Raw genomic sequence first — 26,622 nt, 5'->3', positions numbered from 1 at the left:
AATTTGCTCGCTCTCTCTCTCTCTCTCTCTCAAAAAAAAAAAAAAAAAAAAAAAAAAAAAAGAAAAGAAAAGAAAAGAAAAAGGCATAAAATGCTCTAAGTCCTCCTAGGAACCTTACAAGAAGTGTCACTGTGACTGGGGCTCATTGTGGCTGGGGGGAGTGATTCTTCAAAAGAACACTTGCATCCTGCGAAACAACAACCCCTCGGGGCGGCGGGGAGCGGCAGCCCCTCGGGGTGGCCCCGCTGAAAACTGTCGCCAATGCCCAGACTGTTAGTGACCAACATCCCCAGTGTTAGTGACCCCAGAGCCGCACGCTGACCGCGCAGGAGCCAGGATGCCACTGCAGAGGTAACCGGGACACACACACACCCCAGAGGGACAGAGCTCCACTTGGGTGACGCTGGTCTCTGTTTTTACACTCTACACTTTGGTCAGTGCTTAAAGTACAATTCGTTTGAAGTCTGCGATCTGAAAAATGTTGTCCCAGAAATGAAGCCACAGAACTGTTTTGTTTTGTTCTTTTAATACAAATGCCAACCTAAAACGATTAACATTAAAAAAAGGTTAAAGACCAACAAAACCCCCCCACGCATTAATACTTGATTGTACACCACATTAATAGTACATAGGTTTGGGGAAATTTTTTGTCAACTGATATGAAAACCAACAGAAAGCCAAGGCTGATTACACAGTGTTTTAGGAATGGCTCGGTATCATCAGTATGCCAACACATATTTTAAAAGTGTACATTTGTAAAAATAACCATAGAAATGAAACGTTTATAAATATTTATTGTAAAAAAATCCAAATATTAAAAATAAATAGTATGTTCAAGCACACAACAGAACATTCCTTCATTACCAAACACGTGATGAAGAAAAATAAGGAATATAAGAAGTTTGGAAAGAGATATAGCATATCAACATTGTAAATGTTTTTTTGAGAGCTACATTTTTCAGAGGCTTCTTCTCTGTACAGTTCACAAAGAATGTGCTAGATTTTCCCATAAATATGACATGATCCAAAATTAATAACAATAATAATAATAATACCCACTCCACTGCAAATTGACTCGGTCTTTACCCAGGAAAGGTCCCATTAAATTAATGGATTGGCTTAGAATGGCAGGATTAGGCTCAGATCATTCTGTAACAACTAAAACAGAAGTACACTGGTGAGTTACAACTTCAAGAAATTCGTATTCTGAACAGAGTATTGCATGATCTCCAATGAGAAGCTACTAAACAAAACTTGATCAGCGAATCATTTCAGTACAACACCGTTATGTTTATAAAATGAAGATACAAAAGGGATGCAGTTCAACTATCCTTACACTCACAGACAATAAACCATGAGAACATATGGAAGCCATCACTTGGAATGCGTTAACAACTTCGATACATTGCACTATATACATGCTTGATAGGTATCTGGACCGTTAAAATTATCAAAGGTTTTACTCTTATGTCTACGGTCTCGTTTTCACTCTACTGGAAAGAAAACATTTGTTGGTAACATAGTGGTGTTGCTGAAACCCAACATTTCTGCCTTCGCCCAAGATTCTCATTCTGTGTAGAGTGTGTGTAGGAATAATTTATTAGACAGAAAAGTTTGGAGGATGAAATACCAAAAAATGGACATAATTTCAACTTTCGAACTGGAAGGTCATACAGATATCTATGGACGTTTGTACACAGACAGAGTTTCACGCAGACACAGCCACATATATCCAAATGTATGTCTATACACAGGATTCGATAGTTTGGTATTTTCTGCACCCTCTGGGCCCCTAAAGTTATCTTTAAAAGTTTGATTTTTATCTCTTTAGAAACGGTTTAAAGCTAACGGGCAGGGTGAGTTTGACAGAGAGGAGAACAAATCGCTGACAAAGAACCTTTTACGTTTCATCAGCGTTGTTAGGACGACGAGCAGGAATTTCTCAGATAATAACTCCCACTTCAAAGATTTCTCAGCTCAATAGAAATTGGACCATCCTTTTTATTCAACCACAAGGGCTGGCACTAAAGACGACTCAACTGTTTGAATTTTTTTCCCCCCGTGTTTATTTTTCCCCTATTCACTAGGGTACTTGGATAAAATAAACAACAAGACAATTACTGGAACATGGACTTCTAACTTTCCCGGGCCCATGGCCCAGCGCCCATGGCCCCGGCCATGCGGGTGTCAAGTTCCCCCGCACCGCGGAGCCTCCGCTCGGTGCAGCGAAGCGGCAGCCGGGACGGGCGGGGTGCGAAGGGGGGCACGGGCAGCTCCCCCCTTGCCTCGCCCCGCTTTCCCGGGTCCTGGGGCACTTCCATGAGCACACCTACTCCCTGGGGCCAAGACAGCCCAAGGAGGGGGGGGTCTTTCAGTACCCATCCTATCTTCCCCTGCCGGGGGTGGAGGGGAAAAGAGAAGGAAGCAATTCTCAGGCTTTGTGGCCAGTTTTGCTGCGAGAAGCTGGTCAGAAAGGCTGAGGAGAGGGGGCGAGAGATCCCCCCGAGCCTGGGGGTCTGTCAGTCCCTTATTCTGGGGAGAAGGAGACCGGGGCTATAGCGCCGGAAAGGAGCCTGCCTCGGGGGGAGGGCGAAGTCCAGCAAAGCCCAGCTCCGCCGAAGTGCATTAGGTGGAGGAAGTCTATCTCTAGCGGGGAGCAGATTGAGTGTATTAAGCTAGCATGAAACCAAAGGTCAGTGCAAATGTATCTTAATAGACTGTCTCAAATGGAGTGTGCCTCCTTTGAAGGCCGCTTGCTATTGCTCTCCTCATTACCATAGCGATCCTAACGTGGCATGCTGATGCACCATAAAACTCACACTTTCAACCCCAAAATCAGGCTCTTTGAACAACCCGAGCTTGATTAGACCTTTCTCCTTTTCTTTCCCCCCTTAAAAACCATTTCCTTGCCTTTAGAAACTCTCCCTCAAATCCCAAATGCATTCTCTGATCCTGGCAGAAAGCAGAAACAAAAGTGAGCTGAGGCGACGGTTCAAGCGGGCCTTTTCTTCCTGACAGTCTTATCCATTTTTATTATGGTCTGGAACAAGTGCCCTGTTCGCGTGGGTTTTGTTTACCGGAAATTAAATGAAAATGATTTAGTTCGCGTCAAACAAAAATATATACTTGTATACACAAGAAAAAGGCCCTGTTAGACGTAAATATTATGTCCTTAATGAAAAGACTGGACGGGCTCCAGACTTCGCCTTTCACTATTTAAGTATGACTTGCCTATTGCCATAGAAATCCTAACTTACCATGAAGATTCACCGTTGTGAAGAAATACTTCTTTGTGCGAGCTTGCTTTGATGTCTAAGGCAAAAGATTCAGGCTTTCAGCTGCGTCTGTCTAGATTACCTTGAGAGCAACGGGGTAGACATCTGTAACAAGCAAATGAAAAATTAAAGGTGATTAGCCTGCACATCCAAATACTTCTGTAAATAGAGAAATAAAGAAATAAACAGATATCAGGACATCATGGAAACATCCTCCCTGCTCACATCTGGTTTCTGCACCTCTCGATTTCCGTGACACAAGTTTCGGGGGCTGCAGAGGGGCACAACTCTCCCCTGTTTAGTCTCCTCTTTTGCACATTGCTCTCGCCTAGCTAATTCCCTACGTGTATTCCCGGTAGCGACATGCTGTTGTCAGTATTTGTGGTATTTCAATACAAAAGTTGTCGCGTTTGGGTGAGTGAAGAAGGGAACACCGACTTGCTGCCGTGGGAGGAAAATACAGATGCATCAGTAAGGAAACACTGGGCGTGGGGGTATTTTTAGTCACTGACCAGCTATTAATTTTCCTGTAGCTTTTATATTTATAGATACCAATTTACCCGTGTGTATGTGCATGTGTGTGCAGTTGTACACACACAGTAACTCCAGTCACCTGGGTGCAGAGGTGATCTGTCAGGCACAAGAGGATGCGGTTACAGCAGCCTTCTGTCTGTACTCCGCAAGCCATAGAACCCCCTTCCAGCAGCCCATGCTATTTATTTGCTTACACTATCTGCTATTCTTAAACAACATTAAAGTAATTAAACCGGCACCATTCAGTAGTTTCAAGCTACCCCAGCGGATAGGTTTGGTTATTTATTTTGGGTTTTGTTTGTTTGTTTATCCCCTCCCTTCTTTCTCTGAATCACTGTAGTGGACCCTGTAGGTTTGATACTCTGTGGCAGGATGGAGATGCTAAAGCCGCGCTGTGGGACCGCTTCGTTCTCATCGGGGCTACTCGCAGGGCAGATGCTCCGGAGCAGCGGCCCCGGGTCCCCGCGCTTCGGGGGGGCTGCCTGGCCCCCGCCCTGACAGTGACGTCAGAGAGTGGTCTCCCCCCACCCCGTTAGAACCCCCCCAGGAGCTTCAGCGCCCACGGTTCAACAGGAATCACACTCTGGGTGGGGACGGGCATGTTTAGGTATTAGAAGTCATTACCAGTGGGAGCTAAAATGGACAGTCAATCATCGCACCCCCCCCGGGCCTTTCTTTATTAGCGACTACTGGGTGTGGAGGGGGAGGAAATATATATATATGTATTTATATACAGGAAGAGGGAAAAGTGAGGAGATTCTTTACAGAAACATCCATCGAACGGGTTAATTAATCAAAGAATTTAATGGATCCATTTTGTACAAATCGGTAACAATAGTTTATATATATATATATTTCTTAAAAAACACACTCTCACAGAAAATCGTGGGTGAACAGAACAGTGGCAGCACACAGTACTGTTGACAAGAGAAAATCCGTACAGACAAAATCTGTATGAAATCGCTTGGGAAGGGAAGAGAAAAGGAAAGGAAAGGAAAGGAAAGGAAAGGAAAGGAAAGGAAAGGAAAGGAAAGGAAAGGAAAGGAAAGGAAAGGAAAGGAAAGGAAAGGAAAGGAAAGGAAAGGAAAGGAAAGGAAAGGAAAGGAAAGGAAAGGAAAGGAAAGGAAAGGAAAGGAAAGGAAAGGGGAAAGGAAAAAGAAAAAAGGAAAAAGGAAAAAGGAAAAAGGAAAAAGGAAAAAGGAAAAAGGAAAAAGAAAGAAGAAAAGAAAGAGGAAAAGAAAGATGAAAAGAAAAAAGGAAAAGAGATGCAAATCGGTTGGCTTGTAAACAGACTGGAGCAAGGCGGTCAGAGAGGGTGTGTGTGGCACGGCGGGAGGAGGCGGCAGCGCCCCGGCCGAGGCGGGCGCAGCCCTCCCGTGTGCGCGGTGCCGGGGGCGCAGGCCGGGCCCCACCGCCGGCCCACCCGCGCGTTCCGCAGCCCAGCTCTCCCTCCACCAAGCGCTTCTCGCCGCCGCTCCCGCTCGGCTCCCCCGTGCCCGGGGCGGCGCTCCTCGGCCCGGCCGGTCCCGCCACCGCCCACGGCGCGCCCTCAGCAGCGGGGCCGGGGCCCGGCGGGGGGGCGCGGCGGCGGGGAGGCGGCGGGGGGCGCGGGGGGGGCCGCGGGGCCCCGCGCCTTGACACACGTACCATTCGCTCAGGTTGGCGGCGGGCTGCGCGGGCGCGGAGGGCTCAGCGTGGGAGCAGGAGGCGGGGGGCTCTCGGCCGGAGTCCGAGGAGGGGGACACCAAGGAGGGCGTGGAGGACTCGTAGCCGGAGCTGGGAGGAGGGGATTTGCAGTGCACTTTCATGTGTTTTCTCAGGGAGCTGGGGTGGGTGTAGGACTTGTCGCAACCTCTCACTTTGCAGTTGTAGGGCTTGTCGCTGGTGTGGACATGCGAGTGCTTCTTCCTGTCGCTGCTGTTGGCGAAGCGCCTGTCACAGCCCTCGAATTCACATTTGAACGGCTTCTCCCCTGCAGGAGGCAATGGGCGAGCACAGCCATTAGCGGCGGCGGCAGGGCCGAGAGCGACGCATCCCGGCACCTCCCCAGCCCACAGCCTCCCGGACCCCTCTCTCCGGCCCTGGCACGGCTCCTCTCCCCGCGGAGGCTCCTCTCACTGGCCTTGCCCTTTCCCGCCGGCCCCGCCGAGCATCCCCCGGAGCCGCCGCTCCGTGCCCACCCCGCTGCGAGGCCAGCTCCGCACGTAGAGCACCCTGCCTGGCCAGCTTCTCTTTCCCTGTCCCCTGCCCTGTGTGTCAACGTGGCGGTTTGTGTAAAAGACAAAGCTCCGAACCAAGGAAAACTTAAGAGGCCAAGTGCTCGTTCCTAGCAAATGTGTGCTGTCCCCGCGGACTCCGAAGTCCTGCAGAAAGAGCGGTCAGTGATTTATCCCTTCGAAGTTTTTTACGTTAAATACATTTCTCACAGTCCCCCAGGTGCAAGTGGAAATATTTTTCAGAACCTGGTTGGATCACATTTCATCCACTTCTTACTTGCACTGATTACACTGCCACGGAAGATCCATATCCCCCTCCTTTTCCCCGCTCCCCGGCTTGCTGATACCGTGTGTACAGGCACAAAGTATTTCAGAAAGACATTGATTGTGGGGGCAAAACGATAAAGATTCAGCAGAAGAATGATTAGGCCGGTGCACGGCACTGTCGCGAGGGTAGGATTCCCTTTTCTTTTGAACCTATAGTCATGGAAGGAATTGCATTCGGCATTAATCTGTCTGGTAATATGATAAGTAACGTTACGCATAACAGAAATACAATCATGTTGCTGGAGTCGTGTGAAAGTTTAACCTCTAATCGTGTGGACCTGGCATGGTACACGATATACAAGAGGTTTTCAAGTAAACACGCCACAGCCAGCTTCAGGATGAAATGTTGACGGCATTATCGTCGTTGACAATAACAAACTGCAAACCCCTCTTGCCAAGGGTTACCCAGGTCCTGTACCAGCGAGTATGAAAATAACTTTCTGATCCCTCAAAAGCCAGAGAGTATCAGGAAGGAGAGGACTCCACAAAAATACATGGTCGAACCTTACCGTGAAGAGCAAACAAAGCCACTGTGTTCACCATCATGGCGTATGTGGTCAAAAGGACTTCCATTATTTGGGTTTGTGTGTTTGTTTTGGTTTGGGTTTTTTAAAAAAATTCTTGGGTTGTGCGTTTGTGGGTTTTTTACCCTCTTAGTTGGTCATGATTAAATTTAGGAGGGACTCAGCCCACATCGGGTTCGGCTGCGAGCAGAGGCAAATAAAGGAAGGCATTCCAAATATTTCACATGAATGCACTTTATGCAAGGTGGGTGGGAAAAGCTCACGGCTCCTCGTTTAAAGTATGTCCTTTCCGCACTGTAATAATCAATGAGGAGCACTCACATCCTGCACCCTTAACACTTGCATAGAGGATGGGTAAATACCTGGCGTTGGAGGGAAGGGGGGGAAGAGGTTAAAAATAAGGTCTCTTACAAAACCATGCGGATTCTGTAACCAAATACTGTCGACGTACAGCGGTGCAAATGCATAGACACACGCCCGCATATAATCTAATTAGAGTTTCACGTAAGGAAACAATTTGACCTTCAGCATCTAAGTTGAGACAACAAATCAAGGATATTAGTGTAGTACAAGCAAGCAGTAAGTTAGGAGACCCCAGGGAAAGCCATCCTCATAAGCACTCCGCTTGTGCAAAGTGAGTTCCATTCAGGTAAAAGAGGGCTGCGGCGCACTGCGCTTTGCCGAGAGTTGAAAAATGTTCAACTTCGCTTAACCCCCTGAAAGAGCCACTGAAAGGTCCGTCCGTGCAGCCGGGTTTCAAGTGAGAAGAGGGCAGCATTTTCTCAGCTGCCCGGGTTGCATTCCCTGAACGCCTCAATAAAGAGGAGCCATCCGAGACATTTGCAAGTATTCCTTTCGCGAGAGCAGGTTTTCTTACGTGGAAATCCCTACCCGGCAGGGAGAGGAGATTGCACAGGTCGCGGCTGCCGCAGCCCGGGCAGTGAGCTGCAGCCACGCAGAAAGTTCCGCGGGCGATGGAGACGCGTAGGACCTGAACCGCCATTTTACCCCCACACTTGTAGCTGGGCAAAAGTGTTCAGTGAAATTCAGCTTGGAATTGGTGGCATAATCCCCCGTCTCCGGGAGTGGATTAAGGTATTTACCAACTTCTCCGGGTGAGTTGTGGTGGGGGGAAGCCGGAGGCGGTGGCCTCCGGGCTGAGGGCGAGGCGCGGGGCGACGGGGGCCGCAGGGAGGGAGCGGGGCTCCGTCCCACGGCTCGCACTATTGTTCCTGGCCCTCTGGGAAGGCGGCGAAGCGATCCCAGCCCGTCCTGCTCGTCCCGCTGCCGCCGCCTTAACGGCCTTATCCTCCAACCTGGAAAACTCGCATATCACCAGATATCCCTCTGCCTGCTCCCCAGCCTCGGAGAAATCAGAAGTCATTAATATTTAAGGAGGCAATAATTTTCCTGTTGAATCTAGAACTGTCTTCATGAATAATTCGTAGTGAGTTCTATTAGGGTTTCAGAAACATTGCTTTTTTGACAACTTCTGGGTGTTTAATAGAAACGGTGGAACCATAAAGGCCCCGCAGGAGTTTGCACAATACAGCAATTAATCACCGGGAAAGTTAAAGCCAAAAGTACAGAAACGCAGAGTGGTGTTTAATAAACGCAAATCTCCGATCTCGGGTTGCCCTGAACCTGCGCCTCCGATGTAGGTCAGTTTTCCCAAGAATTTAACCATTTTCTGCTTCAGAGACTTCAAACAGTGAGGCCGTTAAAGAGCAGTAAAAGTTTGTTTACTTAAGAAAAACACTGTCATTAAGAGATGAGCTCTCCCGGTTAATGGCTGTACCTGTGCTGATCCAACAAGGAACTGGCTCGGATACAAATTACGTGACCCGGGGATACCCCTTTTTCCTCGAAAAAGGGGCCGAGAAGGCAGCCGAAGAACGCAACTGTGCTATCGTCCACCTCCTCCCCCACCTCCCGCCCTGCACACAGACTTGCTCCTCATAGAGCGATGGAAAAATAATGAGGTGACGAGTGACGGTCGCTGTAAAATCTCAGTGCTATGTTTAGAAGATAGCGATACGAAATTAGTGTATGTTCTGCATATTATATCACGTCGAGCTCTATCATAAAAAATGCGACTCTTGGAAGGTCAAGCCCTGCACCGAGTATGGGGGAAGGGGAGTTTTATGAACTGGAAGGCGAAAAAAATCGTTTGGCTGTAAGCAGATCTTACAATAGGATTATGTAGTTTCCCTCGCAGTGCATAAGGCTGTACATAAGGGGGTGGGAGGTGGAAAACCCTACACTGGAACAGATTAAATTTTCCAAAAAGGGCTTATTTCTTATCTTCTTCTTCAGAGGGGAAAAAAAAAAAAAAAAAAAGAGACAAAAAAAAAAAAAAAACCAAACCAACAAGCCAGTGCTACAGACTACAAACACCGGCTGCTAAACTAATTAATACAACTTCACAAGCTGCTCCTGGAAGTGTGAAAACTTTCTACGTGCAATTTCATTAATTATAAATGCTTTCCTGGTCGGAAGAGTTCAAACGTAGTTTTGCAAGATCGTCCATCGAGTTACTTTATTTTCTATTAACTAGAACTAACAGATGTTTCTGACACATGTCCCAATTTCGCTTAACAGATCTGCAAATGACATTTCAAAATGTACAGGCCGAAACAATACCAGGGTTTCTTTCCTTTTCTTTCTTTTCTTTTTTCTTCCCCCCCCCCATGAGAATCAGAACTTGCAGCTCCCCATATTCGCGAATGCAGAAAGTCGTTGGAAGGCAATGCTCATTAAAAATGTCAGTGTTATTCAGATCAAACATTTGAAACTCTCCCTGCCCAAAACAGAACTGTTGAACGAAAAGGTCGCAGCTGTGTTATTCTCACAATGTTCGAGCAGCAGCATCTCAGCGACATCAGTCAAAACTGACTAGACAAGTTGTAACTTCTATTGTTCACTTTTAATTTGTGAGCTTGCACAATGATTTCATTTTTTCCCCCGACTACTTTAAATCGGAAAAAAAAAATCCTCGCCCGTGTGAATAAGCAGAAATAGTCGCTATATCACTCCATATTTACACACATTTACCCGCATAAACATTACAGCAGCCTCTCTGCACAACCAGAAAAAAATATGGACGAGAATTCTAAGATCTGCACTTGCTGTCCCCTTCCCCCCTCCTTCTCCCCCTTTTCCAAACGGTAAAGAAGAAAACAAATCGGAGAATTTATTTTCCAGAAGTGCTTGGCGTGCATTCAATAACAACTCAAAGGATACATTAAAAAAAAAAAAAAGGCAAAACAGTACACTGAATAACAGAGAGAAAGAGAGTAAAGAGAGCTTTACATACTGACCTGTATGAGTTCTTTTGTGTATTTTGAGATTCTCTGATCTGGCAAACACTTTGCCACAGCCTGGGAAAGGGCAGGGGAAAGGTTTTTCACCTGTGTGGACTCTGATGTGATTTACAAGTTTATATTTGGCCTTGAAAGGTTTCCCTTCTCTTGGACACTCTTCCCAGAAACATATGTGATTGGACTGCTCGGGTCCTCCAACGTGCTCCACCGTGACATGAGTCACCAGCTCGTGCATCGTGCTGAAAGTTTTCGAGCATAATTTTTTAGGAGTCTGGTCCAACTCAATCCACTTACAGATGAGTTCCTGTTTGATGGGCTGCCTCATGTAACGAAAGAAGGCGCCTGGGCCGTGGTGTGGAGCCAAGTTCACGTTCAGGTTCATACCACCGTAGTTATGAAGTGAAGAAGCAGCAAAATGATCTGTCCTGGAGGCTGGTACTTGAGTGAAATGTTCAGACCTGGCGTACATTTCTCCAGGTAACCCCAGTCTGAGCTGTCCGTTTAGATGGCCACCTGGAGCTGCATGGGGAGGCTGCTCATGGAGTCCAGTGAACAGAGAGGGATTCCCAGCTTCTGAGTGGTGGTGGTGGTGACCATGGTGTCCGGGGTAGCTACCTGTTGTTGAGACAAACAGTCCGTGGTGAGAACTTGCAGGGGGCTGCTGCTCAGTCAGCCCTGGCATGAGTGGGGCCAGCAGGTCTCTGCATATGAAGAAGTCCCTACCTGCTGCCAGAGCCTGGGCTGGGTGAGAGACGGGGTAAGGGGCTGATGGTGACTGCGCCGGGCCAAACGCTCCCGTTTGACTAGAGACCACCTCGGCTTGGCCTGCCATATGATGATGATGATGATGATGATGATGGTGGTGGTGGTGGTGGAGCTGGTGGTGGGGATGAGGGGCAGGGCTGAGCTTAAGGGCCGCGGGGCGATGCTGAGGATGAGGATGGTGGCGGTGCCCCATGTGTTCTGGCCGGAGCGGCTGCGGCCCGAGGCGGCACTCGGCGGCGTGCTCCCCCGGCTGAGTGGTGTGGGGGCGCCCGGCGAGGCCCGGGAAGCCTGTCATGCTCTGAGGGGGGTGGTGGTGGTGGTGAGGAGCCCCCGCCAAGTCTACTAATCTCAGTGCCGTTTTCCGCCTGGAGAGAGCAGCAGGGTCCATCACTAGGATCCCCAGAGCATCCACGCTCATTAGCTTCTAACGCTAAAAAGTCACCTGACAGCGGGAGGAGAGAGACACACAGAGAGGAGGGGGGCAAAAACCAACTTTTTTTCTTTTTTCCTTTCTCTCCCCCCCCCCCAAAAAAAAAAAAGTTTCCCAGTCCCGCTGCCCTGGCAGCGGGGGCGCACAGGCGGCGCTGCCAGCAGGCGTGCTCGGGGGGGCTGGCGGGTCCGGGGAGGTTCCCCTGGCGCGGCCCGTCCTGCCCGGGGCCGCGGGAGCCCCTCACGGCGCGGCCGCAGCGCGCGGGCCGGGCCCGGCCCCGGCTCTTCCCCGCTCCCATTGGCCGCCGCCTCCGTGACGTCACCGGTGACAGGTCCCGCCGCCGCCTCGCAGGGTTATCGCTCCGAGCGGCGGGGGGTGCCGGCCGCGCATGCGCCGCCGCCGGGCGCCCCCTTCCCCCTGAGCGGCCCGGGGGTCTCTGTCCCGGGCCCGGCCCGGCCCGGCCGCGCCGCTGCGGCCGCGGGAACAAAGCCACGCCGGGCGCGGGGAGCGCCCCGACCTTCCCCCCGCGCCTCTGCACGTTGCCGCTGCTCTGCCCCGAGGCGTGGGATCGCCCCCGGCAGAGCCCTGCCAGCTCCCCGGGCCCGCACAGAGCAGCGCGAGTCGAGGCGGCCCTGCCGGAGCGATCGCGGTCCCGATCTCCCGGAGGGTCCCTGGCACTTGTTGCCAGCGCGGGGAGCGGGTCCTTCCCCGCAGAGCTCGCGGCTGGGGCCGTCCGCTCGCTGGCCGGGCATGTGCGGCCGGGAATCGGCTACCGCGCCGGTGCCGGAGCCCGGACAAAGGATCTCTGGGAGAGCCCTCGTCCCCTTCCCCGCCTCTGGCAAGTTTTAGCAGCTATCTCGTTACTGGACGCCGGAGCAATGCGAGAAATCGCGATGTTCAGGCTGAATCTGAGTGTTTAACCCAGAAGAGGGAGTCTCTCTCCCTTTCCCTCTCTCTCACTTTCTCTCACGCACACTTACAGGGTAATTCTACGTAAAATCCCCATCCTTGGCTTGAAGGAAAAACATTGCCAAACATTTCTAACGGACTCGGTTCTGATGATTCTCACCTGAAAGGAATAACACGGTCTGCAGGGTTTGCGTGCTAGTAATGAAAGTGTAGGTTTGGGCTTCAGCTGGATACAATGAGGCCTTATAGGTTTAGAAAAGCTTAGGGCTTCAGCACAGAAGGAAGCATCTGCTTAAGTTTTTAAGAAGAGGATTGTGAACTTAAAAAAAGTAAATGAAACATGGGGAAAGACTCTTCTGCTCCAGGAAAGAGAAACACATCTCTAAATATCTACCCACCGTATTAGCACAGTACTCGGATCATGACATAAGAACAGCTCCCCTAATAACCTCTCAGTCTTATGAAATAAAACAACGATTAATTCTCTATCCACCGTGTCAAACTATAAGTACTTTAACACATTGATTTGCTGTTAACTTGCCAGTGGATACTTTACCAGATGCATGCCAGGCAAAGCTCCCAGTGTATAATTTTGCATTTCCGTAAGAATGTAACAGTTTTGGCAATTGATAGTTTTTTTTCCGATGTAATAAAACAAGAAACGGTTTGGCAATATCAACCCAGCTACTTTCATTACAGAAGCTACCAGCCAATGATTGGAAACCATAAGATTAAAGAGTAGGACATACATAACCATATAGGGGATATTTTTTTCACAGCTTCACATACTCTGAGTTGGCTGTAATTTTGGCTCTCCTTGCATTTACTATATTTCCTCTGTAACACAAGGCTGATATGCAGGTAGGTAGCCATAGATACATCCTTGCGTGCATCTTTCTGAGTGGAGATGATGAAAAGTGACAAATGATGCAATTAGCTCTCCATCCTTACATAACATGTTTACGCAGGCAATTTAAACCACACACCATCCTCACAATATCTCAACTTTCTAGTCTACTTGCTCTACGAAATGGATTTGACAGTCCTATTCATGACCATCTCAATAGGAGTGCACGGAAGAGACAAACGTTAGGAAGTATGAATCTGTTACTTACAAATGTACTGAGAGTGGGAATCCCAAATAAAGCTGCTTTCCTCATACCTCTTTAAAACACTGCATCTCTACATACTTGTTATCCATCATTTGACACTTCTCAGTCAAGTGAGAAAACATCTGGAACAGTTTGTCAATTAAAAAAAATGTCATAACCGGTTTGCCCTAAGTTCATTTCAAAGGTTGTGATGATTTCTCGCCAGACACTCATGGCTCTCAGCTTGCCCCTCACTCAGGGATGTCTCTCACACCCTTTCTCAGGCAGTGCAAGAGAACCTGGCCCTCGGTGTCCCTCACTGTTAGGTGAGGTTGGTGTGAGCCCCGGTTGCGTGGGTGGGGGGAGTGGGGCGGAGGCCGCCACATGATTGCAGGAGGCGGAGAAACGGGGAAGAGGAGGGAAGCGGGCCCAGACCCGGCCGGGCTCCGCGCATCTCCCACACTGTTTTGAAAACCACCTGTCTGTGCAGACCTTTGGCAGCTCGAGCTCATACTGCTGCCACTAGAGAGGTGACCGAGGTCTCCTGCTTCTTGGCAGCGGCCTGAGCCGTGATTGACCAGACATGCCGGGCTCTCGGCAAACTCTCAAATGTGTCAACATCAGGTTCTGCAGGGTCAATAAACTGGCAGCTTGATCCTGAGTACAAATTTTCCTGTTGCTGCTGTGTCTGCGACCCCGTCTGCAGCCCCCGGCCCCAAAGCTCACCCGTGCTGGAGGGTTGCTCTAAAGAGGTGATATGTTGTACAGACGAGTCACAAGCGTTTCTCGTCCCTCCAGCCGTCTGCCCCTGCGTCCGACTCGGCTCTCTCGGGGGAGAGGCTGGCCGGACAACCGCCGGGAAAAGGCAGGAGCCCCCGACGTCGGGGCTGAGAGGGGCTGAGCTGTCTCCCTGCTTTCCGCCCTGCCATGCCGGACCCAGATCTCCACCTGCCCACATCTCGGGGGTGCGGGGCCGAGGCGGGCAGCCCCAACCCTTCGGCCTCTATCTGCACACACCCCCGCTCCGCACCGGGTTGCCGGGCCTGCGGCGTGAAAACGGCTGCACATCTCCTTACTGGGAGGGAACAGCCCCACCTGCTCAACGGCTTTACCTTTGCCTTGGTTTTTGGTAGGAATCTACCTCCACATCAAGACTCTTCCTATTTCTAACAGAAGACAGAGCCAAATCCTGCTCTCCCTTATAATCGTGCTCAGTGCAAGGCACAGCTCCTGCCCACGGGAAACATCGGAGAGAGCAAAATCTGACCTTTACTCACCCCATGTTCTCCCACTTCCGCCTGTGCAGAAACTTCCCCACGAGCCAGCTAGAAACTATCCAGCCTGTACTCGAGGGCTGGGATGGAACAGGACGCTCTGAACACTTCAGGCAGGCATTCGGGGGGTTATCTTTAGGTTTCAACTCCCAAACGAGAGGAGGTGAGCGGATCAATCTGAAAAAACCCTAATCTTTATTGCGAGAAAGGAAAAAAACCCGAACAGAAACAGAGAGGACAGAGAAGTCACTCTATGCAATTCCTTATCCCCTAAACCCACACTGGGTAGGAAGGGATGAAGGAGGCAGACTCAGGACATGAGCCCGAGTCTCTGCCTGCCCCGGCAGAAGGCACTGCTGGTTAGTAAGAGGTGGTTCAAGAAAGGTTTTCAGCAAACCCATCCTCACCTCAGAGAGCAGAGGGTGCCTAGTAGCTCGAGAGCACACTCTGCCTTTGTTTTTATTCCCTCGTCCCATTCCTGCTTAAGGGGAGTTCTTTACTTCAGGGTTCCCGGACAATGGGAAGCCACCTACCAGACAAGCAACGGTTTGTGCCTAGGTTTGCCTCTCACATTTTGTGACCTAGAGCTACCCTAGGACAAGCAAATCATATGCTTATTTTAAATAGAATATTTCATTCAGGACCTCAAGATTAAGGTATTCCTGTCAGATAAGCTGTCAGTCACTAACTACTTAGACACCACATTGTGGAAGCCTGGTATCCCTGGTAAAGATGATACATATCATGTAAACCCCATCAACAAGATCAAAGTCTTCTTCTTTAATAGGATCCAATACATGTCAAACCTCATTCCAATCAAATCGTCCGTAAATGAATTCAAGATGAATATGTCATAGAATAATGTGACAGTGCAATCACATGGGGTCAGGGGTTGTTGTTTCAATGAGAGAGTCGTCAAATATTAATTCTAGAACCCGCAAATGAATAGGCATTGAGCAGGATTAGGCAGCTGCTGGTGGGGAGTTCTGTCGCTGATTTGTGTTTATGCAAGTACGTTAAACACTAAGCTGAAAAAAATAGTCTCCTTTGAACTGTAAAAAGGACATATTTTAACTTACTTGACTTTTCCAGGATGTTTCTGTAAAGTCGTTTTCTCTTCCTCATTACAAGGGGAGTCTTGTGCCTCATTTCCTGACTTTGTTCCTGTTTGGGGAGAGAGGTGGAAAGTTAAGAGCAAAACCATTTGTGTGTGATATGAAATGAGTAAGGCACTATATGTCTTGGGCATCATGGATTCAAAAAGAAAAGGAAAAAAAAAAGGCAGAAAAACATAAAACCAAACCAAAACACAAGTTAGGCAGTAAGAGGGGAAGAGAAGCTTTCTCCGAGGGGAAACTGGAGGCTGTCTCCTCAGCAAAGCAGCACATGTTTTATGGAGTCATGAAGTTTCCATGGCTGATTTAGGGGAAAAAAATATGAAAGGACATCTTTTCAGTTCTCCTTTGATCTGACATTCACCTTCTGGCAGGCTATTGTAAGGGAGGTTTTTTACCAACTCGACTATATTGTTTACAGATCCTTCCCTCCCGAAATTAAATTCCGGACTCTCTGCGAGCCTCCAACACAAGTTGTTGTCTCAGCAAGGATTAGTATAGTACCACCCTGGCACTTCTCCCTGCCTATAATTTTCAGCTTGCTCTTTGCTCTCTGCAAGGCAGAGCACTGCCACTGCTGCAGGCAGAACTTTGCACAGCTTGCTTTGAGCGGCAGCAATAGCCCTGAGAGCAGATCTGGGGTTGGACGCAGTGTCCGAGTCTGAATTTTTACAGGTATCTTTGAAATTCCCAGGCGTTGCTTTGTTTGTTTTTAATAGAGAAAAGCATGCTAGGGTCTAGAATCAGTTACTTCAAGTGCTATTATTGTTGTTACTCTTGCTACTATTATTATAGGGAACTCCAGAGCTGAAAAACAAAAACCTATATACTAAGACAAACACTTAATGATATTAATCATGAAACTTCATCATTGTATCACGGTCATACTCTATCATAAATAATTTGATGTCCTCAATATTTTCACTGCTGTGACAAAAATTACTGACGAAATAAGAATAACTTTAGGAATCCCTTAGGAATTAAAATTCCTAGTCAAGTTTCATTCATCCTTGCACTTTTCTCGAGTCAGAGCAGCCAACACTGCCCCACTAGAGAGAGATTTGCAGGAGCTGAGCTTTATTGGTTAGGATAGGAGGCTGGAGGAGTGCTCAGTTCCCAAGCGTTCGCCAAAACTTGTTGAAACTGGACAAAAAAAAAATAGCTGCATTTAAGGTTTCAAATGGTTACCAGATGACAAAAAGGAAGGCAAAACAGTTGTGGATTTCAGAGTAAATATTGGCTAAAACTCTGGCTCCACCTCGCACGCTTTTCTCATCTGCAATGTGCCTTTGGCGGAGCAGGAGGGTGAAGATATCCCATTGCCCGAACTGGTCGGATCTCGGCCGGACCGAGCTCCGGGGCGTTAGTGCGGAGTACCAGTGCGGGCTACCAGTTCCCCCCGGGTGTCACGCTGGGGCTGGGGCTGCGATGGGACCCGCCCCTCCTCCCTTCCCCCCGCCCTTACCTAAACGCTCATTCCTACACCCGGCCGAAGGTGAGCCGGCAGAGCAGGGCTGGAGCAGCCGCTGCCCGCGGGATCCTGACGGCCCCGGGCGGGTGTGTGAGAGCCAGACCGAGTGGGCGGCAGCGGGGATGGCGTGTGCCCCGCCGCCACCGGCTTGTTACGCAACCTGTGCTGTCCGCGGCCGCGCAGGGCGGAGGGACCGTTCTCTGGGAAGGGCTCGGTGCAGAAATAAAGTTCCCTGTCTCCGGGTGGAGCAAGCCCCGAGTCTAGCCCGGCCAACGTGCTCCCCGCTCGGCCGGGGTCCCGGGGGCTGAGGGACCGGGCGTGACAAAAGAGTGGCAGGGCGTGGGGCCGGGGCGCCTCGGCGAGAAGCACACCCCGGTTCCCGTCGGTTCTGCACTGTGCCGGTGCCAGGGGCTGGCACACTGTTTTGGGCTTGGGTCAGAGGTCACCTTCAGAGGCATCACCCAGGGCAGGGATTTGGGAGCATCCCCACTTCCCCACTCGGCTGCAGATGCGGGACGGCCCCTCGGGGCCGGAACCAGAGTCTCAATCCCTCCATGGGCTCTGCTCGAAGCTGGCGGCAGCACCCAGTTCCCTGAGCAGACCCCCGGCTCTGCCCGCGGGGGGGCAGGTGGGGGTCGGAGGGGGCCGGCCGAGCTCCCGGGCTCCGTCCCTCCCGTACCCGCCTATAAAAAGAAGGGCGTGCGGTGCTGGAGCACCGGATCCCCCGGCGCGCCCCTGTGGCACCGGGGCGGCAGTGGGCGAGGTCCTGGGCGGGGAGCGCGTCCCCCGGGACGCCTCCCCACGGGGCTCGCCATTGTCAGCGCTCCTCGCCCTCTGCCCGCCGCCCTGGGCCCCCGGCCCCGCCTGGGCGACCGCAAGACCCGTCCGGCCCCGCCGCTTGCCCGTCCGAAGCGAACCCGGCCGCTGGCGGGGCAGGGAGCCCCTCCGTCCCTCTCCGCGGACCCCGCCGCCCCCCTCCGCAGACCACCGCACCCTGCATTGCTCGGACCGCCAGGCCAAGCTCTCGCCCTCTTTTTCATTCAGAGGGGCAGGCGCGTTTCCCAGCGTCCGGTGGAGGGTGCCGGACCCCCTCTCGATGGCTCCCGCGCTCTTGTCCCTCCGCCCGCCCCCGCCCGCAGAGGTGCTGTCAGGACCCTGCCCCACGTGGGCGAGGGGCAGCCGTGCAGCTGCCCCCTCGCACCGCAGGGTTCCAAGCCCTTCCTCCCCAGGGTGTCCAAGCCTCCTCCCGCTGGGCCCCCCCGACGACAGGGAGCTCTCGTCCAGCCCTTGCGGCAGGCGGTGGGGGCCAGCCAGCTGCCCGCACTGCCCAGGCACCCCCTACTCCCAGGCACTTACCCCTGCGACCTGTTGAAGGTTTCCCCTCATTTCTGAACTGGCAAAAATAAAAGTGGGGGTGGAGGGGAAGGGAAAAGAAAGAAAGAATGAAAGAAGAAAACAATACTCCCCCCCACTAAGAACCCACCACCTCTTTGGCGCTTCCATCGAGGCGGTCATCCTTCATTTCTTCTTTTCTTGCTTTCTGGAAGCAGTTAGGGAATGTATGATGATGCAGAAATGAGCCGTCAGGATGATATTTTAATGGCTTATATGTCACGTTGGTGCATGTGGCTTTGAACTGGAGCAGCTTTCGTTTCCTGCAGAGAGCGCACCGCAAATCCCACTTGATAACTTCTACAACCCACAACATTTTTTTTTTATATTCACTCTTACATTGTATATTTAGATACGCTTCCTAAAAATACCTTCTCGTCTGCCTTCTCGTGTATTTTGTACCGACCTGGAATGATCACTGGTTTCCTCCTGCACTGGGAGGCAGGCTAGCACTGAACTACCTAACTTTCTAGCTCTCCTAATGCCATCGCCCAGAAGAGTTCACAACAACACTGACAACTCTGTCCTTCACTTAATTTTAGCATCAAATACAGAAAGCAGTGCAACACCCGCCTTAAGACCATGTGCACACCCAGGCGCTTCTAGAGCGGGTATACCTGTTGCTATAAGCCATTGCAATTCCATCAAATAGATTTGGTAGAATAAATGCAAACGTGTAGATTCAGCTCGGCATTATTCTAAATGCTCCCCCACCAAACCTTGTAAAGCATCCCAAGATCCAATGAAAATTACATAATATATCTGCTTTGAAAGCTATCTCCATGCACCGAGCACAGACACACTGCATCTGCAGATAAACTGCAGCGAAACATTCCTTCAAGGCGTATCAAAGTTTATTTATTGTCGTTGTTTTTTGTTTGGTTTTTTTTTTTTGTTGTTTTCTAGGCAATATGGCCATTTTATACCTCTCGAAACGAGGCAATTCTCATCCGAAAAGGGTTCGCGCAGCTGCACTGCTGGTCCGACTCCCCAGTACCTGCGCTGCGGATTGCTTACCAGCGGCTTTAATTGGAGAGGATGAGTTTAAAGTTTCTTTGTTTGGCACTAGGAATTGGAGGGGCTCGGATTGAGCTGCGAAGGAGGCAAGTGAAGGGCTGAACAAAGGCGAAATGTAAGGAGTCTGACTCTTAGCGAGCTTTTGGTGTTTTCGTTACTAGAAAATAATTAGAGCTAATGAATATGCAGGCGACTGAGTAAATAAATAATTTGCCAGTTTTATATATGTACGCGCATGAGCACATACATAAGTGTATCTATGCATACTCACACAAAGATGTCTATATTTTTAAGTTTCATGAGAATTTTTTTTTTTTTTAGTGCCGAAGCATCTTTTAAAATATTGTACAAATGTTGCTCAGCTTAATTGATTAAGCCACAAAGGCTTTCTGCTTTTAAATACCATACTTATACCTTTCAACAATCATTTTAATATATAGTCAATGGCTCTTTGTAGCGGGAACAAAAAAGAACTATCCACAGTTTTTCAATAGACTTTGAGCTGGGGAAAGACAGGTTAATCGAGGGTTGCATCTAGAAAACAACCAAGTGTTGTATGTTTGCACTGAATCCAAATGTCTGCATTTTTCTAACTAAATCAAAGGGAGTGTTATTTCTTTTTCTGCTCACTCATCTGAAGGTAAGTAAATTTTCTCTGGCGATCAAAAGCCTGGTCAGCAACAAAGACACCGCCTGCTTTTTCCACCGTCCTGGTGTGGCAAGTTGAGGAATTTCAATAACTGTGACAAGGGTGACTGATTTGTGAACTAGAAAAGGTTTGAATGTCAGAGAATTTACATTGCTCCTATCGAAGACTTTAAATTTTTTTAAAGAAAAAAAAATAAAGAGAGAAGTATCCGGCAGTTTCATGCAGCAGAAGGAGAAATAATGTAGGTTTGTGAAATTTACAGTTTCACCTGAATAAAAGAGACTCCATAAAAGAGAGAGTGAGAGAAAATGAGGGTGAAAGAGAAAATAGAAAGAAAATAACAAGAAAAGGAGGCAAAACGACCACGACAAAATTAGAAAGTTAAGAGTTCTCACCCACCTGCGTTTTGATGGGTGCAGAAAACAAGATTTATTTCAGAAACCTGATGGAGGGATAGAGTCAGCTACACAGAGAAATCACGCCTGGTGTTTAAAAATAAAATAAAGTGCACCCAGCACCTACTATCGGAGAGCTTCAGTTTTAAACAAGAGGAAAACACCTTCAAAAGACACGAGTCCCTACAGGGCTTCTCTTTCCAAAGCCTAAAAAGTTGCTCAGTGATCTCAAAAATTCTGGATCACCAAGAAATCATCATTACCTTCATTATCAGAGTGCTGGAGAGAGAGAGAGAGAGGGGAGACAGAGAGAGGGAGAGAGGGGGAGAAAATAACCCTAATAATATTAATAGAAAAAAAATTTTTTTGTCCCCTTAGCATACATACACACAAAAAGATGCGCTGGAAATATTTTCGGGGGGCGGGGGGACAAAAAAGAAAAAGGTAAGAAAAAAAAAGGCAAAAAAGCAAAAAAAAAAAAAATCTTATATATTAAAAAAAAAAAAAAAAAAAAAGAAAAGAAAAAAAAGTTGTTTCTGCCGCAGCCCCGTTTGTCAGAGCGGTGTCAGGGCGCCACAATACCTGCGATGGATGAGCCGGCGCGGCCAATCAGCGCCGGGAGCCGGCGGGGCCGGGGGCTGCTACGCGGGGAAGGGGGAGCCAGCCCGGGCCAATGGTTGCCCACGTCCGCCCGCACGTCGCTCCGCCCCCGGCTCCCATTCATCAAGGGGGGGGACGGTGTCGTCTTTTCAATTCATTTATCTGCAGGAATGATTGCCGCTATCAGTCTCGCGTTCACCGCCCGGCTGAGGAGGTGAAAGTTTCTCCCCAGGAAGATAAACCGCAAAAGACAATATTGTGCATGATTTGCGCCTTTTTTTTTGCAGAGGGAGAAAAAAAAAAAAAAAGGCCCCCCGAAAAAAAAAAATCGGGTGAGTGTGGGGAAGCTCGAAGAGGAGAGAGAAACAATCTCTCGGCCACTTTGCAACATTCCTATAGCCAAAAAAATCACTGAAGGAAGTTTCTTTTTTGTTTTGGTTTTTTTTTCAATTTTTTTTTTTTTTTTGCTGCCCGTGTTGAACTCTCGCCGTTATTGTTATTTGCAGCCAGTTTATTTTTGAGCTTACCCAACCCCCCCTTCCCCACTTAAACCTCCCCGAAAAGTCAAAGCAGAGAGACGGTGAATATTTTTGGGGCACATTTTTATTATTTTTATTTGCAACTGCGAAGATTTCTTCCCCCCTTCCGCACCAGCCTTTTTTTTTTTTTTTTTTCCCTTCTCCCCCCCTTTTTTTCCTTCCCCCTGCGCTGATGCCGAAGGGGGTGTTTTTGATGTGGTTGCTTTGGTGGTGATCGTCGCTGACTTTCCAAAGAGGGTGTTTTCGCCGCCGCTGCTGCTGCTGCTGCTTCTCTCCGCGTTGTGTGTGTGCGCGCGTGCTTTTTTTTTGGTTGCTGCATCGACGCTGGGAAGATGCTTCTGGATGCTGGACCGCAGTATCCCGCCATAGGAGTCACTACCTTCGGATCCTCTCGCCACCACTCCACGGCCGATGTCACGGACAGAGAAGTGGGGCTGGGGATCAACCCCTTCGCCGACGGCATGGGCGCCTTCAAAATCAACCCCAGCACCCACGAGCTGGCCTCGGCCGGCCAGACCGCCTTCACCTCGCAGGCACCCGGCTACGCGGCGGCGGCCCTGGGGCACCACCACCACCCGACCCATGTCAGCTCCTATTCCAGCGCCGCCTTCAACTCCACCCGGGACTTTCTGTTCCGCAACCGCGGCTTCGGGGAGGCGGCGGCCGCCAGCGCCCAGCACAGCCTGTTCGCCTCCGCTGCCGGCAGTTTCGCCGGACCCCACGGACACACCGATGCCGCGGGACATATACTTTTCCCGGGGCTGCACGAACAAGCCACCAGCCACGCTTCACCTAACGTGGTGAACGGGCAGATGCGCCTGGGCTTCTCCGGAGACATGTACGGCAGACCCGACCAGTACGGCCAGGTCACCAGCCCCCGCTCCGAGCACTATGCCTCGACCCAGCTGCACGGCTACGGCCACATGAACATGAACATGGCAGCCCACCACGGGGCAGGGGCCTTCTTTCGTTACATGAGGCAGCCCATCAAACAGGAACTCATCTGTAAGTGGATTGAGCCCGAACAATTGTCAAACCCCAAAAAGTCCTGCAACAAAACTTTCAGCACGATGCACGAGCTGGTGACTCATGTCACGGTGGAGCACGTTGGAGGACCCGAGCAGTCCAATCACATATGTTTCTGGGAAGAGTGTCCAAGAGAAGGGAAACCTTTCAAGGCCAAATATAAACTTGTAAATCACATCAGAGTCCACACAGGTGAAAAACCTTTCCCCTGCCCTTTCCCAGGCTGTGGCAAAGTGTTTGCCAGATCAGAGAATCTCAAAATACACAAAAGAACTCATACAGGTACGGTAACCTTCTCTGTCGCTTTTCTCTCTGCGAGTGGAAGCGCCGAGCGCCGGGGCCAGAGCGGGACGCGGGGCCGTGCCAGATGGGTCGGGGGGCCCGGCTTGGCTGAGAATCGGACGGGCAGGAGGGGGTATGGTGCAGGGCCACTGCTTTTTCCGGTAGAGGCCGGCTAGGAGCTTCGCTGTAGAAGGAGCTCGGTCACAGCCACGCCAGCAGCAGCAACAAAAAGAAAATGATCCCCGCCGAGGCAGAGAGGGAGGACGGCAGGGTTTGCTGCTGGAATTGTTAGGGCGGAGGGGGTGGGGTGTGGGATCATAGTAACCTGTCCTGTTTAAATTTATAGGTTTTAATTAATTATCGTTCGGCAATTTTGGCTGTGGCACGATGAGAAATTGTGCTAAATATTGCAGGCAGCTCATCAGTCTCCTCTTTGCAATTCAGGGCTTGGTAAATATTTAATTCGGAGGAGCGATTTTAAATAAACCGAGCCCGGCGCGTTAGTGTGTTATTGTTGTGCGGAGGGGAGGCGCCGGTATCCCTGAGAACTTTTTCCTTCGTGGGAGGTGGGAATGCAGCAGCCTCTGTCCGGGAGAGCAATCTCCCCCCGCTCCCACCCCCGAGCTCCGAAAGCCAGAGCCGCTTTCTCCAGCCCTTTTGCCGAGGATTTGTGGGGCTGCTCACTCGTTGTATTCCTGGGCCGGATAATTTTCAATATTGCAAGAAAATAGGGGGAAGGGACTGGGACGGGCGGAAGAGTAAAATATTGCGAGAATGAGCTATAAAACCGGAAAGTAGACACTGAGGATGGTGTGTATATACGCCTTCTCTCGCGCTCGGAGCGTTGTGATGAGAGAGAGGTGCCTGGGACTGGGGTTGTAAAGGAAACTCGCCCCTCCAAATGGAAGGGGGAAAAAAGTTATTTAGCTATCCCGCTCTCCGAAAAGGGCGCTGAGCAGGAGTCGGAGGAGCAGAAAGGGCAGAGAGAGAAGTAAGATTTTGGGATTTGAGTCTCGTTGAAGTTAGAAAGTTGCAAGTGTTTGAAATGGAGCCCTGGGCTCCGTCCGGCGGTGCGGTGGGGACAATGAACGATCCAGCCGGCCCTGCTTAATCAGATCCCTTTCCCTCCCCCCTCCCCCCCTTCCCTCTGCAATAGGTGAAAAACCATTTAAGTGTGAGTTCGAGGGCTGTGACAGGCGCTTTGCAAACAGCAGCGACCGCAAAAAGCACATGCATGTGCACACTTCCGACAAGCCCTATCTCTGCAAAATGTGCGACAAGTCCTACACGCACCCCAGCTCCCTCCGAAAGCACATGAAGGTAAATGGAGGGCGGCTGGCGTGCGGGCCCGGCCGGGCGAAAGGCTGCGGGGACGGCCGGCGGCGCGGCGGTGCCCGCGGGCGGAGCGCGGCCCGGGGCCACCCGACTGCGGGGCCCCGGCCCCGGGCCCGCCGGGCCGCGCCGCCCCCGCCCCGCTGCGCTGAGCACCGGCCCCTCCGCGGGGCCCTCGGGCCGTGCGGTTTGCCCGGGGAGGGGCGGGGGGGCAGCACCAAGAGGCAGCCGGGGGGCGCAGTCCGGCCTTCCCCCGCCGGCAGGGGCTGGGGCCGGGGCCGCCGGCGAGCCCCGCAGGAGTGCCCGAGCCTGGGACTCGGCGCTGGGTCCCGTTGTCTGGCGCATCCCCAGGCGAAGGCCTCCGTCCACCGCTGCTCTCTATCTCTGCCCGGGTTTTCTTTTGCAGGTCCATGAATCATCCTCGCAGGGGTCCCAGCCTTCTCCCGCCGCCAGCTCAGGCTACGAGTCCTCCACCCCACCAACCATCGTGTCTCCATCCACAGAAAACCAGACCGCCAGCTCCTTATCCCCTTCCTCCTCCGCAGTCCATCACACGTCCAGCCACAGCACGCTTACATCAAATTTTAACGAATGGTACGTCTAAAACGCTAAAACAAAACAACAACAACAACAACAAAACACAAACCGAAACAAAACAAAAAGCCCCAAGCGAGCAAACAAATACCCTATTTAAAAACTCCAAAAATAATGAACACTTTGAAATCAAAATTTAAATGAGCAAACAAAAGTAAAATGCTGCCAGTAGACCCAGGACTGAGTAAAATGAAGACTTCATTTTTTTAAATCTTTTTTATTCTTTTTTTTCTTCCCTTATTATTTCTCTTTTTCTCTCTCTCTCTCTCTTTTTTTTTTTTTTTTTTTTTTCCTGACTGTTCTGCTCTGTTCCAAGGCTTGGTAGGCGAAGGGGTTAGTAGAATGCATAAGAAGACAAGGTTACCAGGGCAAATGCCAACTGTGTAGGGCTTTACTGGAAACCACTGATTAGAGATCGCCAAATGCATGTCTGCTCGGGCAGCGGCCTTCCCCCCCATCCCCTCTTGTAAATACAGAATTATTAGCTTCAAAAACAAAACAACAAAAAAATGTACTGATTGATTTTGTAAATAGTTATATCGCAAGTTGAATAAGGGGATATGTGGATTTGTGGTCTTTGCATATATGTGGGGGGAGGGGCGGGCGGGCGGGAGCGGTGGCGGGGGGGCGGAGGTGGTGGGGGGGCAGAGGGAAGAGGTAGAAATTCAACTATTTGTACTGAATGGCAAGAATGTTCTAGTAAATGTGTACCAAAATGTGAATTACTTTGTATTATTACAGTCTAAACGTCGATCTAACAGAATATTATTGGTATTAATGTGCTTTTTTGTATAAAGTGCAACATTTCGTCCCAAAGTCCAGTCTAAGTAGTGCAGTAAAATGTTGTTACACGTCCTGTCAAGAAATTCGTATAGTGAAAGCCTGGATCTGCGTGTCAAACTGTTACATTTGTTTATGTAAAGTGATATTAAAAAAAAAAAAAGATATAAACTATATCTGTCCGTTGCTTTTGGCAAATACAAGAACATAATGTATATAAATCCTAATTTCCATATTTATCCGCATGTAAAGGTCCGGTTATACCTGTTACAAGATATTCAATATTTATGGCTAGAAGAATTGGTATGTAAAATTTAGTTTACAGAACTGTTTGGTAACATTTCGTACCTTATTAAAGATTCTTAAATCCCAAGAATTGTGGTAGGAATTCTTATTCGCTAAGTCAACCTGCTGCAACTCCAACTAGCTTTAGGATATTAGAATAAAACTGTCCCAGTTTTTCACTGCTTTCCATTATGTCATCACTAAAGCAGCGAAGGTGATATAAATGTGATAAATGAAAGGATCCCTGCTGGCATTACTATAGTGTGTAATTAGTATTTATATCAAAATTTATGAAACAAATTTTCGGCCGCAGTATAATTTAAATGACCTTTGCAGACATAGAATAACAACCATAAAAATAACAGAAATAGATTGCATATGCTACATAAATATTAATGTGGGGAATTGTTACACGAGAAGTGCTGCATTCCACTCCAACATTGTCCATGAATCTGCATAGACTGGGTCCCTAAATTA

General features: G+C 49.8%; 2 protein-coding genes across 7 annotated transcripts; one reads left to right on the top strand and one right to left on the bottom strand.

The window, feature by feature from the left end:
* Positions 1 to 507: 507 nt before the first annotated feature.
* On the bottom strand, positions 508 to 20,764 carry ZIC4 (Zic family member 4). 6 transcript variants are annotated; one of them, XM_051781361.1, is made up of 6 exons: positions 20,712 to 20,764; positions 18,738 to 18,909; positions 15,748 to 15,832; positions 10,197 to 10,814; positions 5,457 to 5,781; positions 508 to 3,380 (listed from the first exon to the last, which is right to left on the bottom strand). In XM_051781361.1, coding segments are annotated over exons 2-6 (1,068 nt in total). In that variant the 5' UTR covers positions 18,777 to 18,909; positions 20,712 to 20,764; the 3' UTR covers positions 508 to 3,379. The 6 variants fall into 6 exon arrangements, with proteins under 6 accessions (XP_051637321.1, XP_051637322.1, XP_051637324.1 ...); XM_051781362.1 differs by lacking the exon at positions 20,712 to 20,764 and having other exon boundaries at positions 18,738 to 18,926; XM_051781364.1 differs by lacking the exons at positions 18,738 to 18,909; positions 20,712 to 20,764 and adding an exon at positions 18,248 to 18,338.
* Positions 20,765 to 21,473: 709 nt separating this feature from the next.
* Positions 21,474 to 26,236, top strand: ZIC1 (Zic family member 1). The gene is made up of 3 exons (XM_051781365.1): positions 21,474 to 23,154; positions 24,311 to 24,474; positions 24,893 to 26,236. The coding sequence occupies exons 1-3, from the start codon at positions 22,179 to 22,181 to the stop codon at positions 25,088 to 25,090; spliced, it is 1,338 nt and encodes a 445-aa protein (XP_051637325.1). The 5' UTR covers positions 21,474 to 22,178; the 3' UTR covers positions 25,091 to 26,236.
* Positions 26,237 to 26,622: the final 386 nt, after the last annotated feature.

This window comes from Manacus candei, unplaced genomic scaffold, assembly GCF_025592945.1.
Source record: "Manacus candei isolate 608988 ecotype Guabito, Panama unplaced genomic scaffold, ASM2559294v1 h1tg000015l, whole genome shotgun sequence".
NCBI classification, from domain to species: Eukaryota; Metazoa; Chordata; class Aves; order Passeriformes; family Pipridae; genus Manacus; species Manacus candei.
The sequence above is the reverse complement of the archived record's forward strand: the minus strand, read 5'-3'. Positions and strand labels throughout refer to the sequence as shown.

Coding starts and splice junctions, on each gene's coding strand:
- ZIC4 (XM_051781359.1), bottom strand. CDS start 11,382: ATGAGCGTGGATGCTCTGGGGATCCTAGTGATGGACCCTGCTGCTCTC. Junction 5,782..10,196: donor ACACAAAAGAACTCATACAG/GTCAGTATGTAA, acceptor TGCCTCCTGCAG/GGGAGAAGCCGTTCAAATGT.
- ZIC1 (XM_051781365.1), top strand. CDS start 22,179: ATGCTTCTGGATGCTGGACCGCAGTATCCCGCCATAGGAGTCACTACC. Junction 23,155..24,310: donor ACACAAAAGAACTCATACAG/GTACGGTAACCT, acceptor CCTCTGCAATAG/GTGAAAAACCATTTAAGTGT. Junction 24,475..24,892: donor CCCTCCGAAAGCACATGAAG/GTAAATGGAGGG, acceptor TTTCTTTTGCAG/GTCCATGAATCATCCTCGCA.